Consider the following 27,609-nt stretch of genomic DNA (forward strand, 5'->3'; position numbering starts at 1 on the left):
ACGCTTCAGCATGGATCTCCTAAGAACAATGATATTTTCTTACATAACCACTATGTCATTATTTTGCTTAAAATGCAAAAAATGATTCCCTAATTTCATTTAACATCCAGGGCATTTTTAAATTGGCCTTTGGAATTATATTGTATCAAAATTAAACAAACTTGATGATTTTATTCTTTGGATAATTATTTGTACAAAATTCAAATGAAGAGGATACCTTTTGTATTTGTTTAGATAGGAAATAAGGTTAGCATAACATTTGATTGAGAAAACCAGTATATCTCCTGAGAGAATTACAGATGACATGTCATTCAGAACATCAATTTCTTTATTAAATTAAAAGTCTATAAAACACTGATTGTACCCACTTCAAGATAAGACCTATTTGAGAAGTCCCAGAGGTTAGATGTGATGTTGGTTGGCACATCCATCATAGGTTTATGAGTCATACAATCCTCTGTAGTAGTTAAAATTGATCTAAACGAGAAAGACATTGGCTAGGCTTCAGCAGTTGACTAATAAATCTTTTATTTCAAGTCTTGAGTAATGATGTTCTTTTGTGAGTCAGAGACTGTGATGGGAAATGTTTCAGCGTTGGGTGTTCTGAGTAAACTGGGGATCCCTTGCCATTTGGTTTTCTATATCTACAAAACAAAGCAGGGCAACTATGCACATAGAAAACAAATGTCTCCTCTGCTTCTCTCCTTCTTTCTTTAACAAGCCTATTATAGCATGATGAGAACTGTTAACTCTTAAACTTGGAAAAAGAACTGCAGGCATTTTATTGTTTGACATAGAGGTTATATGAGATGTGACAGTCCTTTTTGAATTAAAACAAACAAACAAAACAAATTAAGAGTAAGACTGTGAGCATGATTATCTTAGATGATTTTTTGAATTTGGAAAAGCTAAAGGTAAGTGTGAGAAAGCAGTATATTTTGGTGTGTTGTACAGAGAATAAAGAATTCGATGATAACTACAAAGTAGTCTCTAGATTCTTGAAAATGTGAAACGGAGTGAATCTTCATTCACATCTAGGGAAAGCGCATAGTATGGATTACTAAGGTCTGCTTTAAGATCATATAGTTCTTCTATGTTCTTGATTACTCTGGGATGTATTTTATCCACTAAACATGATTTATAAACTGTAGTATAGCAATTCTCTCTTCTTGGACCACATGCTTATGAAATGCTACATACAATTCTGACACTTCATAATAAAAAGAATAAGTCTAGAAGCAAACAATTTTTACAGGAGTTACTCAGCTCAAAATGAATACTATTGTTCAAGCCATAGAAAGAGAAAAAGTCCTGTTTAAAATCATGTAAACAATTATTCTTTTGCAGGTTCATGAACAGGTGCAAAAAGTGCTTTGCCATTCAATTTTTAATATCAATTTTAAAATCAAAGGTGTACTTTAAAAATAAAAACAGCTGATTTCCACCTTAGGGAATCAAATTTATGGACCTTGTTTTCTATTTCACAAAGAAAATGCATGAAATATATACCCCTACAGTTCTGGGCCCATCTCAGATTACAGATAATTGTGAGTAAGGTGCCTCCCCAACAAGGCTCAGCCTACTTCCATGCTTTGGATTTGATCATCTCTTGCTTCTGGGACACCTGGCTGCCCCACTTGTCCCCTCTCTTTTCTACCTTTTACCTTTCCCTTCCTATTGGTCTTTTCCTCCTGCATATAAACATATTACGTCTTTCTAATTATAAATGAAACAAATGCACAAACATTTTATATTCTCTTCTATCTACTATGCTATTTTCGCTACTCCTTAACAATCTAGATTCATTTTTAAGGATATTTTATTTATTTATTTTGTTAAAAAACAAGATTAACCTAGTCCATTGTAAGCTATTTAAAATAAATAAATAAGCAAAAAGCAGAAAATTAAAATTAATCAAATGACTATTATCTAAAATGAACCACAGTTAATATTTCGTTATGCATAAGTACATGTAATAACTACTCGTAAAGCATTTTTGTCACCAAGTATATTTTATGGACTACATTTAAAATGGCTAAATGTTTTGTATTAATTATATGTATCATAATTTATGTACATAGTATCCTACCCTTGCATATTTAGAAAATTTCTAATCATATTGTTCTTATGAACAAAGACATGAACATTATGGTAGCTAAATCAGTGACATTTTCCTTTAAGTTATGTCCTATAAGTAGAATAAGTGAACTCAAGTGTGTCATATTTTTAAAGCTTGATAGATTAAAAATGATTTTCAAGAAACTTTGTATCAATTTGTTTTTCCATTCAACTGTACTTTTTCTCACACCTCAACAAATTTGATCTGTAAAGAGTTTATCTCATTGTTTTAATTAACTTTTATTTTTTTCTATTTCTGAACATTTTCATATGTTATTGGTTATTTGAATTTATTATTTAGGAATTATCTATCTTTGTTCTTTGCCAGTTTTTCTATTGACTTTATATTTTTTGTTAGTTCTTTTTATATATCAAATATATTGACCCTTTTAAATAAGATTATGTTTATACCTAATATACTTTCATGTGTTTTCTTGTCTTCATTTAATCATAGTTATATGTTTTATGTATAGATATTTTTCAAGTGTTGAAGCTACATTTGGTAACATTGCCCTTATTTTTACTGCTTATCAAACTTAGAAAGACCTTAGCACTTTTATTCAATTGTTTATTAAAGTAAAATTTTGTTGAAGAATGATCTACATATACCAAAGTGCACAAACTGTAAGAATAAGCTCTAATAATGTGTCCAAGCACCCAGATTAAGAAACTGAATATCACCGGCACCCCAGAAGTACATCATGTTCCCTTTACCACTACTTTCACCATCATGATTTTTTGAACTTTTTGAAAAACGAAATCATACAGCAGTATTCTTTTGTGTCTGGCTTCTTTAATTTAATATTTTGTTTGTGAGAGCCATCTCGTGTTGCATGTAGTTCTTTACTGATACATGTCTTCCGTGGTTCTATAAGTATTCTTATACATGTTTTTTGATGAACATATGTATATACACATTTTAGGGAGTATATATTTTGGAGTGAAATTTCTGGGTCACAGGATTTCTGTATTTTACATGGCAGAATACTTAGACACCCAATTGTTAAAGTAGATTGACTCAATTTGTCTTTTTCATTTTAGCCATGCTGGTACATACAAAATTATTTTGAATTGTGGTTTTAATTTTCATTGTCTAGGCTACCCTTAACTTTATCACTTTTTGATATGCTTATTGTTCATTTGATTCTCTTTTTTTGGAATGCTTTTTCAAATTTTCAACCCTTATTTCTATTGGTTTGATTACCATTTTCTTTTTTTGTAGATTTTTAAGAAATGGTTCCTTCCTGTTTTTCTCTTCCCTCTCTCTCTCTCTCTCTCTCTCTCTCATACACACACACAAACATACACAGAGATGAGACAGAGATGAGATAACTCATTGCTTCTAAATTCTTTAAGAAGTTTTTAATTTTAATGTAGTCTGTAATTTTTACCTTTATGGTTATGACTTTTGGTCTTCTTTTAAAGAAATCTTTTCTTAGCCCAAGTTTTTCTTTGAATACCTTTATCGTTTTACTGTCACATTAAGTGTATGGTTGAAAATTTTATATACAATTATCTAAGTAATCAAGAAACATTTATTGAAAATACAGTGTTTTCTTTAGAACTGCAGTATTATCACTGATACGTAGTATCAGTGACTATGTAGGTAGAAAACTGTTTATGGATTCTATGTTCTGTTCCATTTATCTATTTTTCACTATTAATTTTTCATCATATGCTATTTCATTATTTGTTTATTATTTGGTCTAGAAATTGTAACATATATTCTTGAATTATTATGTTCAAAACAATTATTACTTTTACTTTTCTCCCAATATTGCTAAAACATTAAAATTCTTTAATTCTATTTATGCAATTCTTGCCTTTTGCATTATAGTTACCTACATGACGAGTGCGTTGCACACCCTCTGGGGAATGGTCATGCTTGAAGGTGCAGACCCGGGGAGGTGGGGGGGGAGGGGATGGAGGTATGACTACATGATGAGTACCAGGCGCACTGTCTGGAGAATGAGAACGGACGCGCTTGGGACTCTGACTCGGGGGCATGGGCAGGACATGGACAATGTATATGACCTAAACTTATGTATCCCCATGATGAGCTGAAATAAAAAAAAAAAATAAAAAAATAAAAAAAATAATTCTACATGTATTATAAACTTCATTAGTTATTACTATTCTTTCTTTTTATAGTCAAACTTTGTTGATATTCACTCACATACTTACACTTTCTTTTACACTTCACATGTTTAAGCATCGTAGTGGCTTCCCTCTGTTGTCAATTTTCTTCAGGCTTAAGAACTCCATTATTTAGTATTTGTTTTGGTGGAGGCTTGTTGGTGATAAAGTCTCTCAATTTTGGTGTCTTCATTGGTACATTCAAGCATCATTGGTAAAAGACATTTGTGTCTTTTCTTTATATATAATAAAATGAAAATGAATATTGAGGAAGAGTGGATATTGTAGACATTCTTATTTTTCTGACTTTAATGGAATTTCCATCTATTTTACTCTGATATATAATGTTTACTGTTAATTTGTGATTTTTATCTTAGTAAATTTTTATTATTATGTTTTCTAAAAGTCTTTTTTTAAATCAAGAATAATTAATGATATCTAATAAGTGACTTTATGACATTTAGTATGGTTATTGTACTGTTTTTCTTCTTTGACCAGTCAATATGTTGGATATTATTCAAACTTTTCCAAATTTTTAAGTAGAATTAATAATTTTTCTCCTTCTAAGTTTGAGACACCAATTCAACTTTATTTGGAAAGCAATTCTTTACTAGACTTTTTTACCTTTGTGCACATGTCAAGTGTGGTGAGCTATTCAGGTTTTCTTTCTTTTCTTGAGTTTATATTGTTGGGCAGTTTTATGGAAGATATGTTGACTGAAAAGCTTGCATTACCTGGATGTTTGGATTTATTACATACAAAATTTTAAACTCTGGCTTTGGATCAACAAAAATTAATTTTTTTTAAGTTAAGGTAGAAATGGGTTATCCTGAGGAATAACAAAGATTTCTTTAAATATTCAAACTGGTGAGAAACATGTAAAGTTAAATTTGAATTATTTATTTTGAAGAAAGATAAATAATGAAAAAGTTTCAATTTGCTATCACTAAATAGTTATCCAGTGTCATCATTGGGTCAAATATTGACCCAATATCATCAAATATGACCTTTATTTATGTTTATATCATATGGAAACTATAATTTTGAACTGAGTAAAGTAGATGAGTCCATTTTCATTTTATTTTACCAATATGAAACAACTCTAGGTTTTCATTTCTATAATGGACTCTTTATTCTAAATTAATTTGACAAGTACTTTGTGATTATTCAATTATTTTTCTATTCTATTGCTAAAATCTTACACTTCTAATTACATCTTATTATTGAAGTCATCATATCTCACATTTTAGGAAGTTTTGTATATTTTGCCTGGAGAAATTTTGAAGAAAACTACTAGTTTGTAGTGGAACAGGCTTTGAAGTCAGGCATGAGCAGATCCTACTAATGGCTCTATTGCTAGATAGCTGTGTGATTTTTGGCCAAAGGAGTCTTTTCTGTAAAATAATACTATTTGGGATTGCTTTGAAAATTCAGTGTAAATTTAAACACTTGTTGACTGCTTACTCTATGGCAGCCACTCTTCTAAGTGCTTTGTATAACCTAACATTTAATCCTTATTACAACTCTATAGAGTATACTTCCTTATTACCCTTTTTTCTAGAGATGAAGAAGCTTGGACTGAGATTTTAAGCAACTGCTCAAATTTACACAGATGGCAAGTGACACAGCCAGATGTAAACCCAGTCTGGCTTCAGAGCCCATGCCTAATACCACTGTTCTCCTCCATATATATATATATATATATATATATATATATATATACATACATATATATATATATATGAGACATCCAGTTTGGTGCTTAACACCCATTAGAAACATAAATACTTATTATCCTTCTGTTTAGCATAAGTCACCAAAGATTTTAAATACTTTCAGAGTACTATTTCATAATAAATTTATTGCTCCAGTAACTACATCATCAAGTTGATTAAAATCCAGAATGAGAAATATTTCGAACTGATATGCTACCAAATAACAAATTTTTCTATTTCTGAATATAAATTTGCCTTATGCTTGTAGCATTTTCTGAGTCCTAATAGTTAGAGGAGTTGTTATAGTACTATGACTTCTTCCTAATTTATAATAGGTAGTTTGCTAATAATATAGTCACCTGACATTCATGTGTCACAACACCTTTGATGAAGTATGAATTGCTAGCTGGGGAACTGGCTTATCCAAGGGAGTTTAATTCATGAATCATTGTGCTGAGAGTACATGGTGTGAAATTTGAAAAGAAAGATAAATGTTCTTCATTTTAAAGTACTAGTTTCCTAAAGACAGAGGTTAGAGGGGGTTAGGTATCAGGTGCTCCTTCCTTTTATTCAATTGACCAAACCAACAATAAAAAAGAAACTCTTTTGGAAACAAAGGTCCCATGTAGGTCACTCTCAGCTGATGAAAGAGTAATGATATTAAAGAGAAGGAAAGCTGGAACAAGAACGAGGGAACTGGGCTGAGACAGCCGGTGAAAGGTGAAATTGAAGGGACATATTTTTAAGTTATACTCTACATTTTATGGCCAAAATTATATGCTATGGTGTTATTCTTTGATTAAGGGATTTGCATTGTTTTGGAAAGGTATCCTTCATAAATGTCAGTGTCTTCTAAAATACTACATTGTTCTGTTTTCTCACATGTAAGATGCTGGAATTTGCAAATATTTTGGGCTTGGGCTTTTACCACAGTAAGTGTCATAAGAGTTGTGCTAAAGAATTCTGATTTCTGAATGAATGGAGACAAATTTAATACAATTTTCCCAATGCTTAACTGTATAGTATATATCAATACAGAGGATTGATTACTCTGGAACCATGTGCAAAATTTTGGGGCATAATTTTCAATAGTTAAGGCAATATTGATACATACCTAGCCCCTGAAATAATTAATAGTTAAAGAAAAAAAGGCAAAATCATAGTTATATCATGTTAAATTTTTGCAGCAATACTAAAGCAATTTTGCCAATATGGATTTATCTAAAAGAAACTATCCTGAAGTCCCTAGAAAAAGTAAGCGCAGATCCCATACACATAAATCTCTCTCTCACACATACACACACACAAATGCACACCTACACACACACTTCAAGGTACAGAAAACTTCTGAAATTTTCTCTGTCTTGTAAGAATTATGTGATTATTCTTTTTGTTTTTGCTAGGTGGTATTTTTGAATATGTGGAGTCTGGCCCAATGGGAGCTGAGGAACTTGCATTCAGATTTGCTGTGAACACAATCAACAGAAACAGAACCTTGTTGCCCAATACGACCCTCACCTATGACACCCAGAAGATAAATCTCTATGACAGTTTTGAAGCATCCAAGAAAGGTAATTGGTAGATATTCAACATTACATTTTCTGGAATTCAAATTCTAGGTATTCTTAAGAGATTTATTAATTCCATCATGTAGTTGATAAGTTGTTAAGAATAATTACATGCAAAATAATTACATGTACATTTCAAAATGCACATAAATTTTATCAGAGAAGGTAAAGTAATACAATTCCCTACTGCAAAAAGTCTGCTTATAACCTGAAATACAATTAGATCTGTGATAGTGAAATTTTTTTCCCATTAATCCTTCTGTCTTGTTACTGACTATTCCTGACTTCAAAAACTCACCGAAATAAAATAATATGTATCAATGGATTTTACCAAGTTCTGCAATCAATTCTTATATTTTTATTAGCATTACCTATTAATCCCATTCTGTTGTTAATAATACTGTGGTTTCAATTTATTGACTACCTTGAAATTTATGTGGTTCTAAGTGAATTCAAAAAGTCAGTCCAATCTTAAAATTTCACTGGAAATTTTTGAACAACCATTAGTTTATGTGTACTACATGCTTATTTTTTAACCACTTGATATTTCTTCTTATAACTGAAAATAAGTGGCTAATTACATAAAACTGGATTATATAAAGAAATAATTAGAATACTTTATAAATTTTATTACTTTTATTATGTTGTCACTGTTTTAAATGTGAATAATATGAAAATAATTTGTGGAATATGAATTTAACACTTATGTACGAAGGAAGGCATTAGAAAAAACTATTATCAAAGCATTTATTTTAACCAAACAGCAGTCTTAACAGTAAATGTGTTTGAAAGGTGTTTCCATAGTCTTATGTGGGTGATATTTTCTTATATACATAGGTGATTTCATAGTAGGTAATCTCTTCATTTGAATAGTTAGTATTATGTAACAGGAATTAAATTTTATAATATAGATTTTCTCTAAGGAGGGGGCTTACAAAGCATTTGTTATAACTCCATATTTTTAAACAATGTTTGTTTTTCTGCAAAGCTAATATGGTTTTACTAGCTACCTTACATTAATGGAAATGTATATAATTATTTATAATTCTAAGTTGCTGCAATTTTTCTCTAAGCTCATTAATATTAATGGCAGCTGACTAGGTACAATATTTTCTGAGATGAAAGTATCTTTCTTTCCCCCCAGCAGCTAACTAGTGTTTATCAAAGCCATATTCTGCATGCCCTTTGAATTCATATCTTTACGAATACAAATAAGTTTCCATATTTTAGAACCATGTCTGGGTGATGAAAGATTTTGAAGGCTGAATAAAAGGTTAAAGGTTACTGTGAAATACTACATTTGTCATCATAATTGCAGAATTAGTCATTAACTGCAAGACAAATGCATTTGATTAGTAGCATAGTTCAGGATTGTTTCCATTAGGAAGAAGCAGCTCTGCCTCTAATGAAAGCATTTTGACCAAAGACTATGGAATATAAGTACAGTATAGATAAAATACTAACAGATTTCTTCATGGTGATTTCAAAGTAACAATGTTTATAAAAAACAACGTGTTAGAATATTCTGACAACAAAGAAAGTACTATAAAATCATCTGGTTTCCAAAATATTATGGGAATTTATGAGCTTTATCACTCATTAAAAACCCTTAGGAATCAAATCTATCAGTTGACTTTGGCCCGAAGCTAGGAAAAGCTTAAGTAAGTGTATGAGTAACTTTCTTTGTGATTGTTATGGTTTGGACTTTATCTTGTGAAGCTCTTGTTTGTTGAGCTATTACTGCTCAGAGGGCCCAGCAATATATAAAAAGATAATATAAGAGAGAGAATTGATATAATTTTTGAATTATATCAATAAAGGTATATATCAATAATGTTGTTAATGATTATGAAATAACTTTAATTTGGACATTCTTAAATTTTTTTTTAATTATTTCTTTCCAACACAAGAAAGTAATAAGAAATTAGATGTTAAATTTTGGCACTTTTTTCTTATACCTTTAATAGGTAATACTATTTTGCTCAATTAATGAATATTTTGATGTATTGAAGCTTGAATTATTGTTTGAATCATACATTATTTTTAAATGACTCCTCTGATAACTAAAAACTAATTCTTGAGACACACCTAGGAATATTCTATGATAAATAACCTGATGTAAGGTTTTCAGCTATCTTGGTTGGTGATTTGTCAAAAACCAAGATCTTTTATACTTAATGTATGTGAATTAAAATCCCATGTTGAGTAAAAAATTCTAGGGTCCAGCCAGCCTTTCTAGTGATTTAAAATTCCAGTCATTTTTTTAAAATATAAGAACCTATACATTCGAAAACAATTTATTTAGATCACACTGAACTTTTAAAGAATGTTTAAAAAGTGTTTATTTTCCAGCTAACATTTACTTAATTATTAAATACTTCCATGCTTAAGAATTCATCTATCACATTGTATTTTATGCAAAAAACTCTGAGAGAAAATAGCAGAATGTCTCACTCAGTAGAATTATAAACTATGCATTTTGGAGGAATTGAATCTGAACAACCAATTTATGCCTAAATCCCAATAACAATCTTTCTCTGTCCTGGTTAAATATTTTCAGTGATGGGTGAACCATTGCCTCTTGGGGAAGATGATTCCATTTTCGAACATTTCTTACTTATCTTTAGGATTTTTTAAAATTTAAATTGGATCAAAATTCATGAGAAGCTTCTAGCCAATTGTCCTAATTCTTCCTTTGTCAGTCAAATTAAAAAAGCTTAATCTTCTTTCACAAGCCAGTTCTTCAAATATTTAAAGATAATTAATTTTCATGTTTCCAATAATTATTTACTTTCTGGGCCCAAAATACCATTTGCTTCAGTGGACCTTATAAAATGTCAAGTCTTGGAACAATCTAGTTTAATCTGAATACCCTCTAATTTGCTTATGCCTATCTTAATTACTGCAGTTATTATTGATGTGAATAAAATTTCCTACGAGTAAATACAAACTGTAAAAAATAGCCTAGAATGATAGAAAAGACTTGTAGCATACCAAAACCAAATATTTAAAGATAATTAAATACTTGTCTAATGATTTTGGTGGTTTTTCTACTCAATGAGATTAATCCATATGAAATCACCCCCTAAGAGCCATTGAAGATTTTGTATGGTTGGCTGTATGCATAACTTTACCTATATCATCAGATACGTGTAAATATTTAGCTGTGTGTGGCCATAGCTAATTGAGTGGGGAGGAGGAGGACCAAATGGCTTCTGATTAAGAATTTGAAAGTGTAAAGAAAGGTCAGTGAATTTGAGAAGCAACACTATTCTCTCACATCCTTCAAATAAACTACTCTTTCAAAATGAGCACTCTTCCCTGCCATTAAATTCAAAACCATTCCTCCTCTCTCTCTCTTTTCCTCTCTCCCTCCCCTGACATTATTTATAGAATTATTTGAACATTGAGCTGCAGGCATGTTGGTGAATTAATTCCCCTGTAACAAACTGAAAATGTTCAGAGTCAGACAAAATGTGAAATTAGTGAAACACAGACGTTATATTAAAGAAAAACAAATCTTTCTGCACGATGATACCTTTGGGTTTACAATAATAATGTGGTATCTGTTGGCACACTGGCATCTCTCCTCGCATTACTGACAGACTTCTATCTCCTCTTCAGCCTGTGATCAGCTGTCTCTTGGGGTGGCTGCCATCTTCGGGCCTTCACACAGCTCGTCAGCAAACGCAGTGCAGTCCATCTGCAATGCTCTGGGGGTTCCCCACATACAGACCCGCTGGAAGCACCAGGTGTCAGACAACAAAGATTCCTTCTATGTCAGTCTCTACCCAGACTTCTCTTCACTCAGCCGCGCCATTTTAGACCTGGTGCAGTTTTTCAAGTGGAAAACCGTCACAGTTGTATATGATGACAGCACTGGTAAGAGAAATCAGTAGCCTTTGGGGCTATGCTTTCAATATACATAATGTTCTGGTGCACATTCCAGATTCTTACTGTATTCTTGTTTGTTTTGTTTTGTTTTGTTTTGTTTAAATTAAGGGATAGAAAGACATTTAAAATCAAAACACTCACCCTAATTTCATATATCCAAACAAAAAACAGCTAAATCACATACTTTTTTTCTGTATTTGTAAAATAAGCACTGTTGTTTTTTGCTTTTTTTTTCTTGAAGGATCAGCTAGTTTGAACTATAAATTAGACAAAGTATAGGGATAATATGACATATAAAATTGGAATATTTATTCAAAGAATTTTTCTGCCAGGTAGTTTCCTGTGGCAGAGCTGTGTGATGGGTCAGTGAAATTTGCCAAGAAGTTCAGAATTTTGCCTTAACATTCATTTAGGTGTTTGTGTGCAAAGAATGCATATGAAAAGTAATAAACTTCACACCTATAAGGCACGTTAAAATTTAGAAAGGATTTTACTCAAATGTGGGACAATATAATATCCAGTGAAATACTTAAGTTTTTAGAGCTAGTTTTGTTTGTAGACACCACTTGGAAACTTAAAAAATAGAATTTACTAAATGATATTTATTTTGGTGTTTTAAAGGAATATTTTAGTGAATATTTTCTGTTTAGACATTGTGCTTTCTTGTTCTAAAGTGTGTTGCTATTTATGTATATGAATGGTTATCTTGAGTTATCAATTAAAAACAAGTCTCAAGAGAAATATAAAAAAGTAAACAGCAAAAGTGAAGTTTTAATTTTGTTGGCAGTTATATTGGTGGAGCAACTGTATACTATTTTGCTTACTATAGCGTGATAATTGATTTTACTTTAAGATGTTTATCAACAATATAAATAGTGCTATTTAAATTAGAATGTAAAAACATTTTATTTTAGGACACTTCACTAAAAATCAAGTCATCAAGATTGAAATTCATTTGAATTTAAATTCTCTTAAAATATGCCAGGAGCATACTTTGGTCATGCATGCAGTCTATAAAACTTTGTACAGAAATTTGTCCAGTTGCCAATAAAATTGATCATCTGCAAATTGACAGATTGAAACTCTTCCAGGGGAACAGGAAACTGAGAACTACAGGATTGGAAAAACAATGAAAGTATTAATAATATCAAAAACATTTTCACTGAGATGAGTGAATCTAAATATAAATTAATAGACCAATTTTGTTTTTCTTATTAAAAATGTAGAATATAAACAATTTTAAATTAGAAATACATCAATAAGAATCCTTAAAAATAAACTAAGCATCTTTGATATGTCTTTTAATTCTAATTAGACATATTAAATTTATTATATTATGTTTTATTCCAAAATCATTACATTTTACTCATTAATAAAGTTTTATATGCCAAATTTTGAATGGCAGGCTCTATGTAAATGGTTTGTCTTGGCTTATGTAATCAAATGACCTAAGACATCCTCAGTTACAAATGGATCCACTTATGTTTATGGATGGTCATATACAGAAATATATAAGTATGAATACATATCCATTGGGAATCCATGGGTTATTTACTTCTCCATTCCTTCCTGATATAATTCAGGTGTATGCTGGCCAGACAGCATATATTTTCATATGTGCATGCACATACACATCTATATGTTGTACATGTGATATTTTGTATTTATTTATTTATGATTACTAAAACTCCTCATAAGGGGAAGAAAATTGGCAAATGTTCAAAATGTTTATGAACATATCACCTTTCTTCACTATTCTGTTTGTGTGTGGGGGGGAGTTTTATTTCACACATGTGGTTCTTGAGTGATTGAATAAGGAGATAATAGGATTTGTGATCATGTCATATCATGATTTAGTAAGATGAAGTTTCCTATGTTAAACTCTAAATTGTATCATTGAGACAAATTTAAACAGGAAAACATATATAATAGTTAATTACATTTACATATTTTTATGGAGTCCTGGCCTCAGATTGAATTTATTCAAATACTTTAAATTACTATTTAAAGGAAACTTTTCCAGTCTCATTGCTTTGGAAGTAACATAGACACTTGAAAACTTCAAAGGTTTTTGATTATTTAAATAATAATGTTAACTTAGAGTAGTTACAGAATTATTCGTAGAGTTAGGATGTCTTAAAATCCTCTGAGAAAAAAATGTATTAATGCTCCATTTTATGCAACATTTAATTCAGTGAATATTGATTGCTCACCTGCTATACGCTAGGGGCTAGGGACAGTTATAGGTGTGATTGTATGCCAGAAAGGAAACAAAGTCCCAACGTTTGTTGAGTTTCTATTTCTCTTTTTAGGGACATGTGATTATTCATATTTTTAATATTATTTGTAATGAGCTAATTGCATTTGTTACTGGCCATTTGTTGTCCCTTTTAATTTAAAGCACTTTTGAGAACTTGAATGTTCTTGATTATTTAATATGATAGAATTGACTCCAGGCAGCATGAGTTCCTTTGAAATGTATTCAGAAACATATAAAAGTAGACTTTTTGTATTTTGTTTATGTTTAAAAGTCTCAAGGTAGAATTTTAATGATAGAATTCAACAAAGAGAATTTGTAAACTTGTCAAGTGAGCAAGATGTGTATTTGATGATGTGAAAGGAAATCTGATTATAGCTAGGACTGAGAACTGAAATGGGAAAAACCCTACCTCATATCCCAAAAGATAAACATTATTGACTCTATTTTGGACTCATGTATCTGCTGTTTACTGCAGGATACACATATACCATTTTATTTACATTTCTTTTTTTCCTTTCCAAATGTATTTATTATGTATGCTATTCCTCCCATTTATATTCATTTCTATTTTGTTATGTTGTCCAGTTTGATATATGATAATTATACTTTCATGTAGTCTTTGTTCCCACCCCTAAAACAGATGGGATGATAGATGAAATATAGTGCTGGAGTAGGAGAAATTCTTAAAATGTTGTTAACAGGAGCTATTTATTTTTTATGATAATTAGCATTTGTTGTTGTCATGGATGAATGCTTTTAAACACTCTGAAAGTCTGTTATAGCTCTGAATGATGTCCAAAAATGATGGAAATGAATTGGCTTCAGAAACAAAGCTGTGTTTCTGTCAGTCATTTTGGAACATATGATTCATTTTAAATATAAACTCAAAATAAGTTGGATAGCTGTCAGCTTGTAAGCAATTCCAGGATAAGTTGTGAATATTTGCTTTAAAATCCTTGTGTTTCATCTTTGTTTATAGATCAGCAGTCCATTGACAAAAAACTCTGGACTGGTAAACAGAAGCCTAAGATTCTGTTCCCAGTTTTGCTTCTAAAATTACCAGTACAACTTCAGATAAGACAAGAAGGGAATGGAAATGGCTGACGAAATGAACTCTAATGCACTGTGCATTGTGGTAGTTGCTATCATATAAACTATTTCATTTAATCTTCAAAACAATTCTGTGAGTCCCAAAGGAAATAGGTTATCACCTCAGCACGTTTTCTTCCTCCAGTCACTGGCTCTCCTGCCCTCCAGCAGCCTAAAACAGTAATATGAAAGAACATTTTCCCCATCTCTTCCTTTCTTCAGCTCCACAATCAAGCTTTAATGGTTCTCTCCAGTCTTTTTATTTTTTCCATCCCCTACCATTTCTTAGGTCAAAAATCAAAATATCTGTCACCTGGATTGTTAGTTACAGCCTCCTAACTGGGCTCCCTATTTCACTTCTGCATCCTGCTAATCCAGTCTCCCCACTACAGTTAAAGTAATTTAAAAAACTGCAATTCTGACCCATTTGCCTCTGAAAAGCTTCTCATTGCTCTAAGGAGAAAGTCAAAACTTATTGGGAAGCCTTATAAGGCCTGATGTGATCTAGCTCCTGTAGCTCTCTAATGACATTTCAATCTAAATCCACCAATTATTTCTTTCAAATTGAGCCATCAAACTTTTTTTACTTGCTGAAAATAATATTCTGTTCACCTGGAAAGCTTTCATTCTGATCCCACTCCTCCTAGCCACTAAGTGCACACACATGCGTATGCACCTTTGTAAACATACAGTCACACATACCATCTGTCTTAGATATCAGAAAGACAGGCTCCACTGACCCCTGCTCCGAAGTCTGGAATAAATTTCCCCAAATTCCCAAAGCACCGTGGTAACTCCCAGGGCCGCTCCCATGAGAATGTTCATCATACTATGAATGGCTTGTCTTGGCTGTATCTTCCTCTGCATCAAACACACATCTGAGCAGGATGGAGTCTAAAGCTGCTCACCATTTTATGACTAGCACTTAGAATACTGCCGGGTTCACAGAAGTACATTGATAAATATTTAAGGAATGAATACATGAAGAAGATGTTATTATGTGCATTGTTTAGACAAGGAAACTCCAACGAGTTAAGTAATCTGGGTTAAATTCAGTTAGGTAGCTTTAAATATTTATCCTTGAATAAACAGATTTTTAAGAATAATTTTCAGAGAAATATGTATGATTTCTTATGATTTAAAAAATTTCATAAGAAATTTAGAGTCAATTGTACTTATGTCTGATTTCAACTGCAATTAAACATATATTTACTTATTTGAACAATCATCTATCAAACTCCTACTGTATACCAGACACTACCTTAGGCAGAAGGGACAGGATTATAGATAAAACTTTGACTCTCTCCATGGACTCAGAGTAGAGTGAGTGGAAGAGTGTTACACGTGATCAGGGCATTGTTATAGTGTGGAAAGTGCAGAGAGAGGCAGGAAAATGATATTTTGGCAGCTCAGGAAAGGAAAGGGCTTAAAGCTGTATGGAAAGGACAGAGGAAAGTTTTGGAGAAAGTGACATTATCATGAAATTATCATGAAGGATAAGTAAAAATGCTTCAACTGGAGAAGGGGCCCAAGGAAGCAACAAGTACAAATGTAAGTATGCCTGAGGGAACCAGTTTGTCAGGAAAAGCCATACTGTGACTGGGGATCAGAAACATGGAAGACAAAGAATAATGAATGAGAGTTTATAGAAGACTAGCATAGGAAATATCGCAAGATTTTTTTACTAGCTATTCACCTTTTCTTGTCCTTCTGCCCTGAAATCTGCATGGTTATAGCCACATCAGAGATGTCTGTGTGATGTGACCCTGCTTTCCAAACCACCACTGAGCACCTCAAAGCTGAGCTATAGCCATCCGTTCCTTTCCCGGGAACTCAGAAAGGGACATAGAGGAAGGGACATTCCGCAGCCTGGACTATCATGGTTACCGTGGCCTTTGGTGTCAGATATTCCAGATTGAAATCCTGGCCTGGTTGTGTAATTTTTAGCCAGTTACTTGACTACTAAAACCCTGAATTGATGCATTTGCAAGGTGAGAATAACATGTACTTCATAGTATTGTTGTCATGAGTCACGAGATATGTAAAGTGCCTCATAAAGCAAACATACTGGGAGCTTAAAACTTGCAACAATATAAATGTGAGGTGCCACATGCCATTTTTACTTCACTATACTCTATGGAAAAGAAATTATTATTAATCTCACTTTTTTTGAAATTGGCACATGTTTCTTGTAGGAAATTTAGGAACTACAAAAAGGTGTAAAAATAAGATAAAATAATCAAGATTTTTACCATCAAATTAATCATTATTAAATTTCTTTCCAGTCTGTTTCTCTACAAATACATACAGTCATACATACATATATATGTACACACACAAGCACACACAAATACATAAATAGTATGCCAGTTAGAGTTCTGGACAAGAAATAGAAGAATGCCTGGTTGTAATCCCACTTCTTTAATACGAGAAAATTTAGATGCAATGATTTGAAGTAATTTGCCCAAGGTTACATAGAATGGAAGTAGTAGATCTAGGTTTGGAACCTAGACAGTCAGCTCCAGAATCTACTCTATTAAATATATGATTAAATACATGATTTTAGTTGTTTTGGTTTTTGGCTCATTTTTTAATCATTGTTTTAAGCAAAGGCATTTTTGTTAAAGGGTTTCTTACTACAACATGGAGAATATGTTGGGGTTATTGAGACATAGAGGGGAATAGGGCAAGACCAGAAGCAGAAGACTTTCTGAATTAGCCAAGTTGGAAAAGATAGCTTCAGTTAAGAAGGTTTTGATGGAATGATGCTGAGGTGGAAAATTCTAAAAAGGTTTAGTAGATACATATCGTGGGATTTTGTAAGTAAATAAGGGCAGGGGTGATGAAGACAGAAGATGAGAATGAACTCTTATGTTTCTGGTCTAGGATACTAATGAGTGGCACATTTGCCTAGAAGGGGAAAATAATAAAAAGAGACTTGGGGGAGAAGATATTAATAGTAAGTCTACTTCTTAACACGTTAAGTTTGAACATCTATGAAATGTTCACCTGGAATCATCCAGTTGTATTAGAGGTATCATCAATACATTTTGAAAAATAAGAATATAGTATGGGCATGTAATGCTATTATTGGCATTTTACTCTACCTTTCATTTGGACTTCTTTGTAATATGAGGAAATGAAGGACATTGGGGAAAAAACAATAAAGCCAAAAACAGGGTGAAGGTACAGAGAGTTTAGCATCATGTTAGTGGGCTGGCAATCATGGAGGTGATTATAGACATGAAAAGATCTTAGGGGAAATAATGTAAATTATTTTAATTAAGAATGGGAAAATCAGTCATCTTTTTAAGGAACTGTCATATTTAACAACTTGAGCCATGATTAAGTTCTATGATATGATCATAAGGAAAAATCCAAGGCTTTTATCCTAAGAAAAAGCAAAATTGCTTTCTTTAAATACTGACTTTATTAATTTGGATGAAGTATATTTATAGACTTTGTGTTAAATATAACTGTGGAATTAGTTTAATAAAATGGGAAATCAATTAATAGTAAAAAAATTTTATTTTATCTTGGATGCTATATTTAAATAGGGTAAAATAATTCAATAGAGTAATATGAAAATTAATATGAAAATATATATTCCTAGAAGACACTATTTTTTTGAATAATATAACAGTTTTGTATTGTAAAACATAGAACTGAATAATTTCAATTTTATTTCAGGGAGTGGGGTAATTTGGATCTTAGATGATTATATGTTGTACATTTTAAATACAAAGCTTCAAGTGCTGTGTTCTCTAATTCCAAGTGCAAATACAATTAGCAATTATGAGTTAAACCTAATTATTTGGATATAGTTGATTACATAGCTTGGTGTAGTGGTATTTCCACAAAGCTGGTTATGCTTAAACTTGGTTTTTTAAATTCTATTTAAACAAGCATAGCAATTTTTAGTACATTATTTCTTGGGTTCTGATTACATGATAGTGAATATTTTTAAATATGTGTGTAGGACTAATTCTTTCTCTAAGTTTTAATATGTTTAAAGTATATGCCCATTTAAAGAGAAAAATAAAATTTTTAATCCACAAAAATCACACAATTCATACTTCTGTAGGTAGTGAAATAAATACTAACTAGGTCTAAAAGAAGCAGAAACAGGTCTTGAACCAAACCTCAATGATCAGTAATATTTGTCTTTTTTGGAAAAGAAAAAAAAAAACATGAAATTAAAATAATTTCCCTGGTGATGGTCACACACTGCCAATTTCTTTAAACCTAAATTTTCCTAAATTTAAACATATAGGGATATCCATCTTGGTAGGTACTTTCCCCACTAGGTTTTTCTTGTCTGTCTCCCTCTTGATGCAGCAGAGGGGGAAGAGCAGTTCTTTTATTATCTCTCTGCAGCACTTGACAATTTTGACTACTCCCTTCTGCAGAAGAAAAATAAAACTTTTCTGCTTTTGCTTCTGTACTATTATTCTCTCCTTGTCATTCTCTCCTTCTCTCCTTCTTTTTAGTCATTTATTCCCATTATCAAACTCTTTTTTCTTTCCCTAATCCTTAAATGCTGATGTTGTTAAGATTTTATTTCCACTCTTTTTGTTTTCTCACTTATTTGCCTTACTCTCCCTAAAACCTTTCATCTGACCTGTGCTTTCCTCTGCCTATATCTGGTATCCACATCTTCAGTTATTTTAACTGACCTCTATACCCAGAGGTTCAGCCACACATTGATTATCTTTATTTGAATATCTCATAGGCACATCTAACCCAACATACCAAAAACCAAATTTGTTATTTTTACCCACAAACTTGCTTTTTCTCCTGAATTTCCTTCTTTATTGGGTTGCCCCAGCTACATCTCTAGTGATCATTCTATATTCTTGTCTCTCCCTTGTCCCCCATGTTGATTGGATCACTAATATTTCTCATTTTATCACTCATTTCTCAGATTTACTCCTCACCTCCATCTATACTACTTGTCTTAGTTAACATCCTTATCATTTTGTGCATGAACCATATCCTGCCTGGTACCCTTTTTGAAATAACAATCTGATGATGTCATTCTTGGGCTTAAAACTGTTCAGTGTTTCCCTAGTTCTTAGAAGAATGAGTTCTAATCCCTCAGCATGACACATGCAGCCTCTGTCATTGGCACTCTCATGCTTCTCTGCTTTTACTTCATGATATTCCTTCTGGAATTATTACTGTGCTACAGCTTTCCTTGAATAATTGTAATTCTCCTTTACCAGTTATGCTCTGCTATCTCAATATCTTTGCTGTGCACAAACTCTCTGTGCCTAATACACGCTACACAGTTGGTGACCTATTTATGACCTTTAAGATGTACCTTAAAATAGTCTTGCAAAGTAACCTTCTCTGACTCCTACTCATGTGAATTGATAACTCTATTCTTTATGTGTATGATGCAATGTTACTTTAGTTGATAAAATAGTTCATCATATTTCTATGTAAATCTTATTGTCAACATCGTCATAGAACCAATTTAGCAAGGGTAATGATTTCCTGGCACAGGAGCTCTAAATATGCTATAATTCATTCATCTATTTATTTATTTCTTCATTTGTTTATTTATTCCTTTACTATACAAATAATTATTGCGTATCTACTATATGTCAGCACTCTTCTAGGTACTGGAGATACAAGAGTAAATAAAAGCCAAAAATTCTTTGCCTTATCGAATTTATATTCTAATGTAGGGTGATAAACAATAACAAAATATATATCTGTATTCTATAGTATCAAATGTAATAAGTATTGTAGAGAGAAATAAAACAGGAGAGGTGTTAGGGGATACAAGGGAGGGAATATTGCAATATTAAGTAGGATTGTCAGAAGAGACCTTACTTAGGAGGTGACAATTGAGCTAAGATTTGAATAAACTGAGGAAATATGTCATGGGAATATCTGAAGGAGGAATGTTTCAGAATAAAAGCAAGGAGGTAGAAAATAACCAAGGGAGAAAGAGATTAAGAATTTCTAGGCAAAGGAGTGTTTTCTAGTTTTGAGGAGGAGTTTTGGGAAACTTCAAAAAATGAAGGAGATTTTTATGACATCTGTCAGTTGCTTTATATGTATATACATATTTATATACGTGGGTATATGACTACATATGTGTATGTTTCGTTATTGGCTTGGCAAAAATGTCATTTCTTTAAAAGTAGCTTAGTGTAGAGCCTTGGCCACATAAAAATTTGTTTTTATATTAGTTACATATTATTGATTGTGTTCCACAATACTAGCCCCTAAAATATTGGCAGCATTCATTTTTAATTGCAATAAGATTTCAGATAAAGAGGAGAAATAAGTCTAACATAAATCTATTTATGCAAGATGTAATAGATGATTTATTGGATAGTTGATTAAAAATAATCAATTCTGTATCAGAAACACTTTTTTAGAAATCCAGATCCTGTCTGGATTAAATTAGAACCTAAGTGGTAAATGAGGTTAACAAAACTGTCTTTTTTTTTTTTCTTTTCATTTTTGACAAAGGCATGATGACAATGCAGTGGAGAAATGATAGTCTTTTCAATATATGAGGCCAGAGCACTTGAATATCAATAACCAAAAATGAACTCAAAATGAAACATAGAACCAAATATAAGACCTAAAACTATAAAACTTCTAGAAGAAAACACAGGTTGGAAAGTGTTTGTGACTTTCTGTTGTGCAAAGATTACGTAGACATGATACAACATTACCCTAATTACTAATAATGTTGAACATAACTGTTTTTCTAAAATAATTTTTTGTTTCCTGACACTTAATTCTCACTCCTCAACATTGTGTAAAAGTTTACTTTGTTTTAAATATAAGGTATATTTGGAGGTAAAAATTATCTAAAAACCAAAAAATTTGAGAAGGTAAAAAGTAACCGAAACCCAAATTCTAGACAGGCTAATTGTCCATCAGTATTTTAGAATTATTCCAAATTGGAGGTAGGTCAGTGTCCACTCAGATAGCATTTCAGTGACTCAAAAAGGAACCCAAGAAATAATTTTTTGCATGAATGCATTAAATGAATACTAAATCTATCCTGTTATAAACAGAACCCTGACTAACAAAATCAAATGACAAATACAAAGCGTAACATATACCTCTCCCTGCCCCCATATTAAAGGCATTGTTTCAAATAACTAAACGCATTATTTTACTATTCATACATCCTTGCATTTTTATAAACCCAATAATCGTGCTCTTGATAAAATGAAGTTTATTATATAACATATAATTATAACCCAATTATAAAATTCCCTGTTAATTCATAACAGGGAATGAGATTACCTGGGCTACTGTTAAAACTAAAGATTTCTAGGCTAATCCCTATGATTCAGTAACTCTGGAGTTATAGGGGCTTGAATTTCAAATAGGAAACATGGCTAATTGTGGTAGGCATTGCTCATGTTTACTAATGTCTCGTTGTTTCTACTTCTAGACCTCAGGGGGTTGCATTTCCCTAATCCTCAAATTTAGGCATGGCCTAGTGGATTGTTTTAGCAGCTGAAATGTAATAAGTGGCGTTGCTACTTCCAGGCAGAAGCATTTAATTGCCTCACTCTTACTTCTCCAACTCACTCATTCTTTGGCATAACAATTGTGCTGCAAGTTCAAAGCATCCTAAAATACTAAGGCAAAATATCGAAGACAGTTACCCTGAAGAATTGTCTGGATCTGGAGCAGACCTGGCTTTTATGAGAGATAACATCTTGTTCTGTTAAATCACTGTGATTTGGGGAGTGATTTTTCCTATGGCAGGACCTAATCTATTGGTTCTTAAACTTGAGTGTGCATTAAAAACATTAAGAAGGCTTGTTAAAACACTGCTTGCTGGCCTTACTCCCAGTCTCTGATTTAGTAGGTGTGGATTGTAGTCTGATAATTCTTTTTTTCTTGTAAGTTCTTGGGTGATCATGATGCCACTAGTTTAGCAGCCACACTTGAGAACCACTGTCTATCCAATCCTGACTAATACACAAATTTTCACATTTTGAAAAATAATTGACATTAAATCAAACTTGTCAATATAACAAACAAAGGCACCATTCTGTGTAAAAAACAAATTTAAAAATTATAAGCAAACTTTCAATTTTTTTGTCATTTAACATTGACAAAATTATCACTCACTTCTTAAAAACTCTTTTTTCAGTTGTCTGAACTTCCACACTGAGTAGTGTTAATTCTGCTAAATATTCTTGTCCTTAGGGTATTTTAAACAGTTTTGAATTAGCTTTAATATGGAGGAAGAATATCTATTGTAAGTACAGTAAAAATTGTCAAATGTGAATTAATAAGATTTAAAATAAAATCATAATATCTATTTCATAAAAATTTATAAAGTTTTACTTTGTAATTTAATTTTTAATGAAGTTTGCAAAAAGTACTAATTGCATAGATAATGATTCTGATTTGTTAATTAAGCATTTTTTAAAAATCTCCCATTTCATTTTCACAATGAACTTTTTATCCAATTGAAATAATTGTGTTGACATTAAAGAAAGAAAATTAAGTCAGCCCTTGAAATCTTAACATTAACTTGTTAATTACCCTATTAATTACACAATGAAAAATAGCAAGCTATAATTCCCTTTTCAAAAATAAGGCTAAAGGTCAGAAAGCTATCTTACTGGCATATCGAGAGAACAAAAATTACAAGTGATGCAATTTTTGTCTTGTACATACTATCAGATGCCATTAGAAACTCAGCCAATGGACTAGATGAATGTTTTAAACATAATCTTTAAACATGATTTTATATCTGTTCTTAAAATAGCAGCTATTTTATATTAAGAAATAGCACTACAAAGATATTTGTATTTGTTTTTTAAAAGAAGACAAATCTAAAGGGCTTTCAAACACTGCCCTGGTCTTAGCTTTTACATTAAGCAAAGGGTTCCATATGCTCTTTGCCCACAGCAAAGATCAAAGAGCATTCACAGAGGCTACTGGCAAACCACATATAAAAAGAATAGTTTTTCCCTGCGGTTAAACAATAATTCTTAAAAATTACTTTTTTTGTGTGGGGTAGAATAAATCGAAATTATGCAGGGCAAATTTTACATGCACAGTGACATATTGTGGTATTGTTTACAAATTTGTGTATGCATTTTCCTAAGTACTATTTAATTTATTCTTGTAACTGCTTCACTATTTAGGAGAATAGACTAAGCCCCAAAAGACTTTGTAAAACTGACATTATTTGTAACTCTGTTGGTCATCAGTGTAGAGTAGAGATAGACTTAACATTTGTGCCAAATTTAGTTGTAGTTGTCTTAAAACATATACAGTAACACCATAATATTGTACTCAGATTTTAAAAAATTTGTAATATGGTAAAATACACACAACAAAATTTATCATCTTAACCATTTTTACATGTACATTTTAGTGGTGTTAAATATATTCAAGTTGTGCAATCAATCTCCAGAACTTTTTCACTTTGCAAAACTAAAACTCTATACCCATTAAACAACAATTCCCCATTTCTCCCTCTCCCTTGTCCCTGGAAACCACCATTCTACTTTCTGTTTCTATGAATTAGACTACTTTAGATACCTCATATAAACTGAATCATATAGTGTTTGTCTTTTTATCACTTGCTTATTTCACTTAAAATCATGTCTTTGGGATGAGAAATTACCTAATGGGTACTACGTACACTAATCAGGTTAGAGTTACACACCAAGCCCAGACTTCCACACTACGCAATATATCCATGTAACAAATCTGCACATGTACCCCATAAATCTATAAAACTCATTTTAAAAATTAAATTAATTTAAGAAATAACATAATTAATAATTTTTTAAAAATAAAATAAAATAATATCCTAAAGGTTCATCCATATTGCCATGTTGTAGTATGTGTTAGAATATCCTTCCTTTCTAAGACTGAATAATATTCCCTTGTATGGATGTATCACATATTGTTTATCCATTCATACGTCAAACACTCAGGTTGCTTTCATCTTTTGGCTATTGTGAATAAGACTGCTATGAACAAGGGAGTATAAATACCACGTTAGGCCCTGTTCTCAATTTTTTTGGCTATATGCCCCAAAATGGAATTGCTGAATCATATGGCAATTCTATGTTTAATTTTTTGAGGAACCATCATACTGTTTTCCATAGTGGATGTACGTACCATTTTACATTCCCACCACCAATGCACAGTTTTCAATTTATTCATATCCTTACCAGCACTTGCTATTTTTTGATAGTAGCCATCTTTATGATTGCAATATAGTAGCTCATTGTGGTTTTCATTTGCAGTTTTCTAATTATTAATAATGTTGGATGTCATTTCATTTGCTTGTTAACCATTTGAGCATTTTCTTTGGAGAAATGTCTATTCAAGTCCTTTGCCAATTTTTTATTACAGTTGTTTGACTTTTTTGTTGTTGAGTTGTAGAAGTTATTTATATATTGTGGATATTAACCACTTATCAGATAAGTGATTTACAAATATTTTCTCTCATTTCATAGATTGTGTTTTCACTCTGTTTATTGTGTCCTTTGATGCAAATTTTTAAATTTCGTAATTCAATTTATCTATTTTCCCTTTTTTGCCTGTATTTTGCTATCATATCTAAGAAATCATTGCCAAATCCAATGTCATAAACATTTTCCCTTATATTTTTTTCTAAGAGTTTTATAGTTTAAGATCTTACATGTAAGTCTCTTATCTTTTTTAAGTGAATTTTTTATCTGTGGTGGATGTTAAGGGTCCAATCTTATTCCTTTGCATGTAGACATCCAGTTCCTAACTCTGTTTGTTGAAAATACTATCTTTTTCCCATTTAATGGTCATGGCACCATTGTTGAAAATGATTTGGCCATATATGTGAGGGTTTATTTCTGACATCTCTATTCTACTTTATTGATCTATATGTCTGTCTTTATGCCAGTATCATACTGTTTTGATTATTATAGCTTTGTAATAAGCTTTGAAATCAGCAACTATGAGAGTTACAATTTTATTATTCTTTTTAAGATTGTTTTGACTATTCAAGATTTCCTGAGATTCTATATGAATTTTAAGATGGATTTTTTTATTTCTATAAGAAATGCCATAGGGATTTTGATAACAATTATATTAAATCTCTAGATCACTTTGAGTAATATATTTAGGTTTCTAAAATCCAGGCAAATTTGAATTATGTTATACTTTGTAAATAATACATTTATTTTTCTATTTATTTATTTTTAATTTCAGAATGTTACAGGAGTACAAATGTTTTGGTTATATGTATTGCTTTTGTACTACTTGAGTCAAAATTATAAGTATGCCCATTGCCCAGATAATGTATATTGTACCTGTTAGGTATAATTTCACCCATTCCCCTCATCCTCCCTCCCACCTGAATCATTTCCATTGAGTTTTACATCATCTGGGCACATGCATGTTGATCGGTTAATTCCAATTTAATAGTGAGTCCCTGTGGTGTTTGTATTTTTACTCTTGAAATATTTCACGTAGAAGAGTGGTCTCCAGTTCCATCCAGATTGCTGCAAAAGGTATTAATTAATTTTTTTATAGCTGAGTAGTACTCCATGGTATACATATACCACATTTTAATAATCCACTCATGAATTGATGGGCACTTGGGTTGATTTCACATCTTGGTGATTATGAATTGTGCTGCAATAAACATTCAAGTACACATGTCTTTTTGATAAAATGACTTTTTTCCCCAGTAGTGGGAATGCTGGATCCAATGGTAGGTCTACTTTTAGTTCTTTGAGGAATCTCCATACTATTTTCCACAGAGGTTGCACGAGTTTGCAGTCCCACCAACAGTATGTAAGTGTTCTGTTCTCTCCATATTCACACCAGCATCTATTGTTTGGGGACTTTTTGATAAAGGCCATTTTCACTGGAGTTAGGTGACATCTTATTATGGTTTTTATTTGCATTTCTCTGAATATTAGTGGTGTTGAGCATTTTTTTCATATGTTTATGGGCCATTAGTCTATTTTCTTTTAAAAAGCTTCTGTTCATATCTTTTGCCCACTTTTTAAAGGGGTTTTTCGATATTTTCTTGCTAGTTTGTTTGAGTTCTTTGTAGATTCTAGTTATTAGCCCTTTATTGGATGTATAGCATGTGAATATTTTCTTCCATTCTGTAAATTGTCTATTTGCTCTGTTGATTGTTTCCTTGGCTGAGAAGAAGCCTTTTAATTTAATGAAGTCCCATTTGTTCATTTATTTTTGTTGTTGCTGTGATTGCCCTTGGGGTCTTATTCATAATTCTTTGCATTGGCCAATATTTAGAAGAGTTTTTCCAACATTTTCTACTAGAATTCTTATGGTTCCATGTCTTAGTTTTAAGTCTGTTATCCATCTGGAATAATTGTTGTGAGTGATGGGAGAGATGGATCCTGTTTCAATATTCTACATGTCATTATCCTAATCCCATTTATTGAATAGTGGTTGTTTTCCCCCGTGTATATTGCTGTCTACTTTGTCAAAGATCGTGGAAATTAGACAACCTACCAATAAATGATTATTGGGTCAAGGAAGAAATTAAGGTGGAAATCAAAAGATTCTTCAAATGAAATGACAAAGGGTACACAAGTTATCAAATCTGTAGGATTCAGCAAAAGCAATCCTAAGGGGAAAATTCATGACCTTAAATGCCTACATCAAAAATACAGAGAGTTCACAAATCAATAATCTAATGAATTATCTCAAGGAACTAGAAAAGGAAGAGCAAACCAAACCCAAACCTAGCAGAAGAAAAGAAATAACCAAGGTCAGAGCAGAACTAAATGAAATTGAAAATAAAAAAAACAGAAAAATTAATGAAACAAAAAGTTGGTTCTTTGAAAATATA

At 31.7% G+C, this 27,609-nt stretch overlaps 1 protein-coding gene across 1 annotated transcript in view; it reads left to right on the forward strand.

Moving 5' to 3' along the window:
- Positions 1–27,609, forward strand: part of GRIK2 (glutamate ionotropic receptor kainate type subunit 2) — a 599,434-nt gene that overhangs the window by 205,190 nt on the left and 366,635 nt on the right. The window contains exons 2-3 of the mRNA XM_045544086.1: positions 7,373–7,540; positions 11,162–11,419. Of these exons, the coding sequence (XP_045400042.1) occupies positions 7,373–7,540; positions 11,162–11,419 (426 nt within the window). The remainder of the gene's footprint in view (positions 1–7,372; positions 7,541–11,161; positions 11,420–27,609) is intronic.

This window comes from Lemur catta, chromosome 2 (assembly GCF_020740605.2).
Source record: "Lemur catta isolate mLemCat1 chromosome 2, mLemCat1.pri, whole genome shotgun sequence".
Lineage (NCBI taxonomy): Eukaryota > Metazoa > Chordata > Mammalia > Primates > Lemuridae > Lemur > Lemur catta.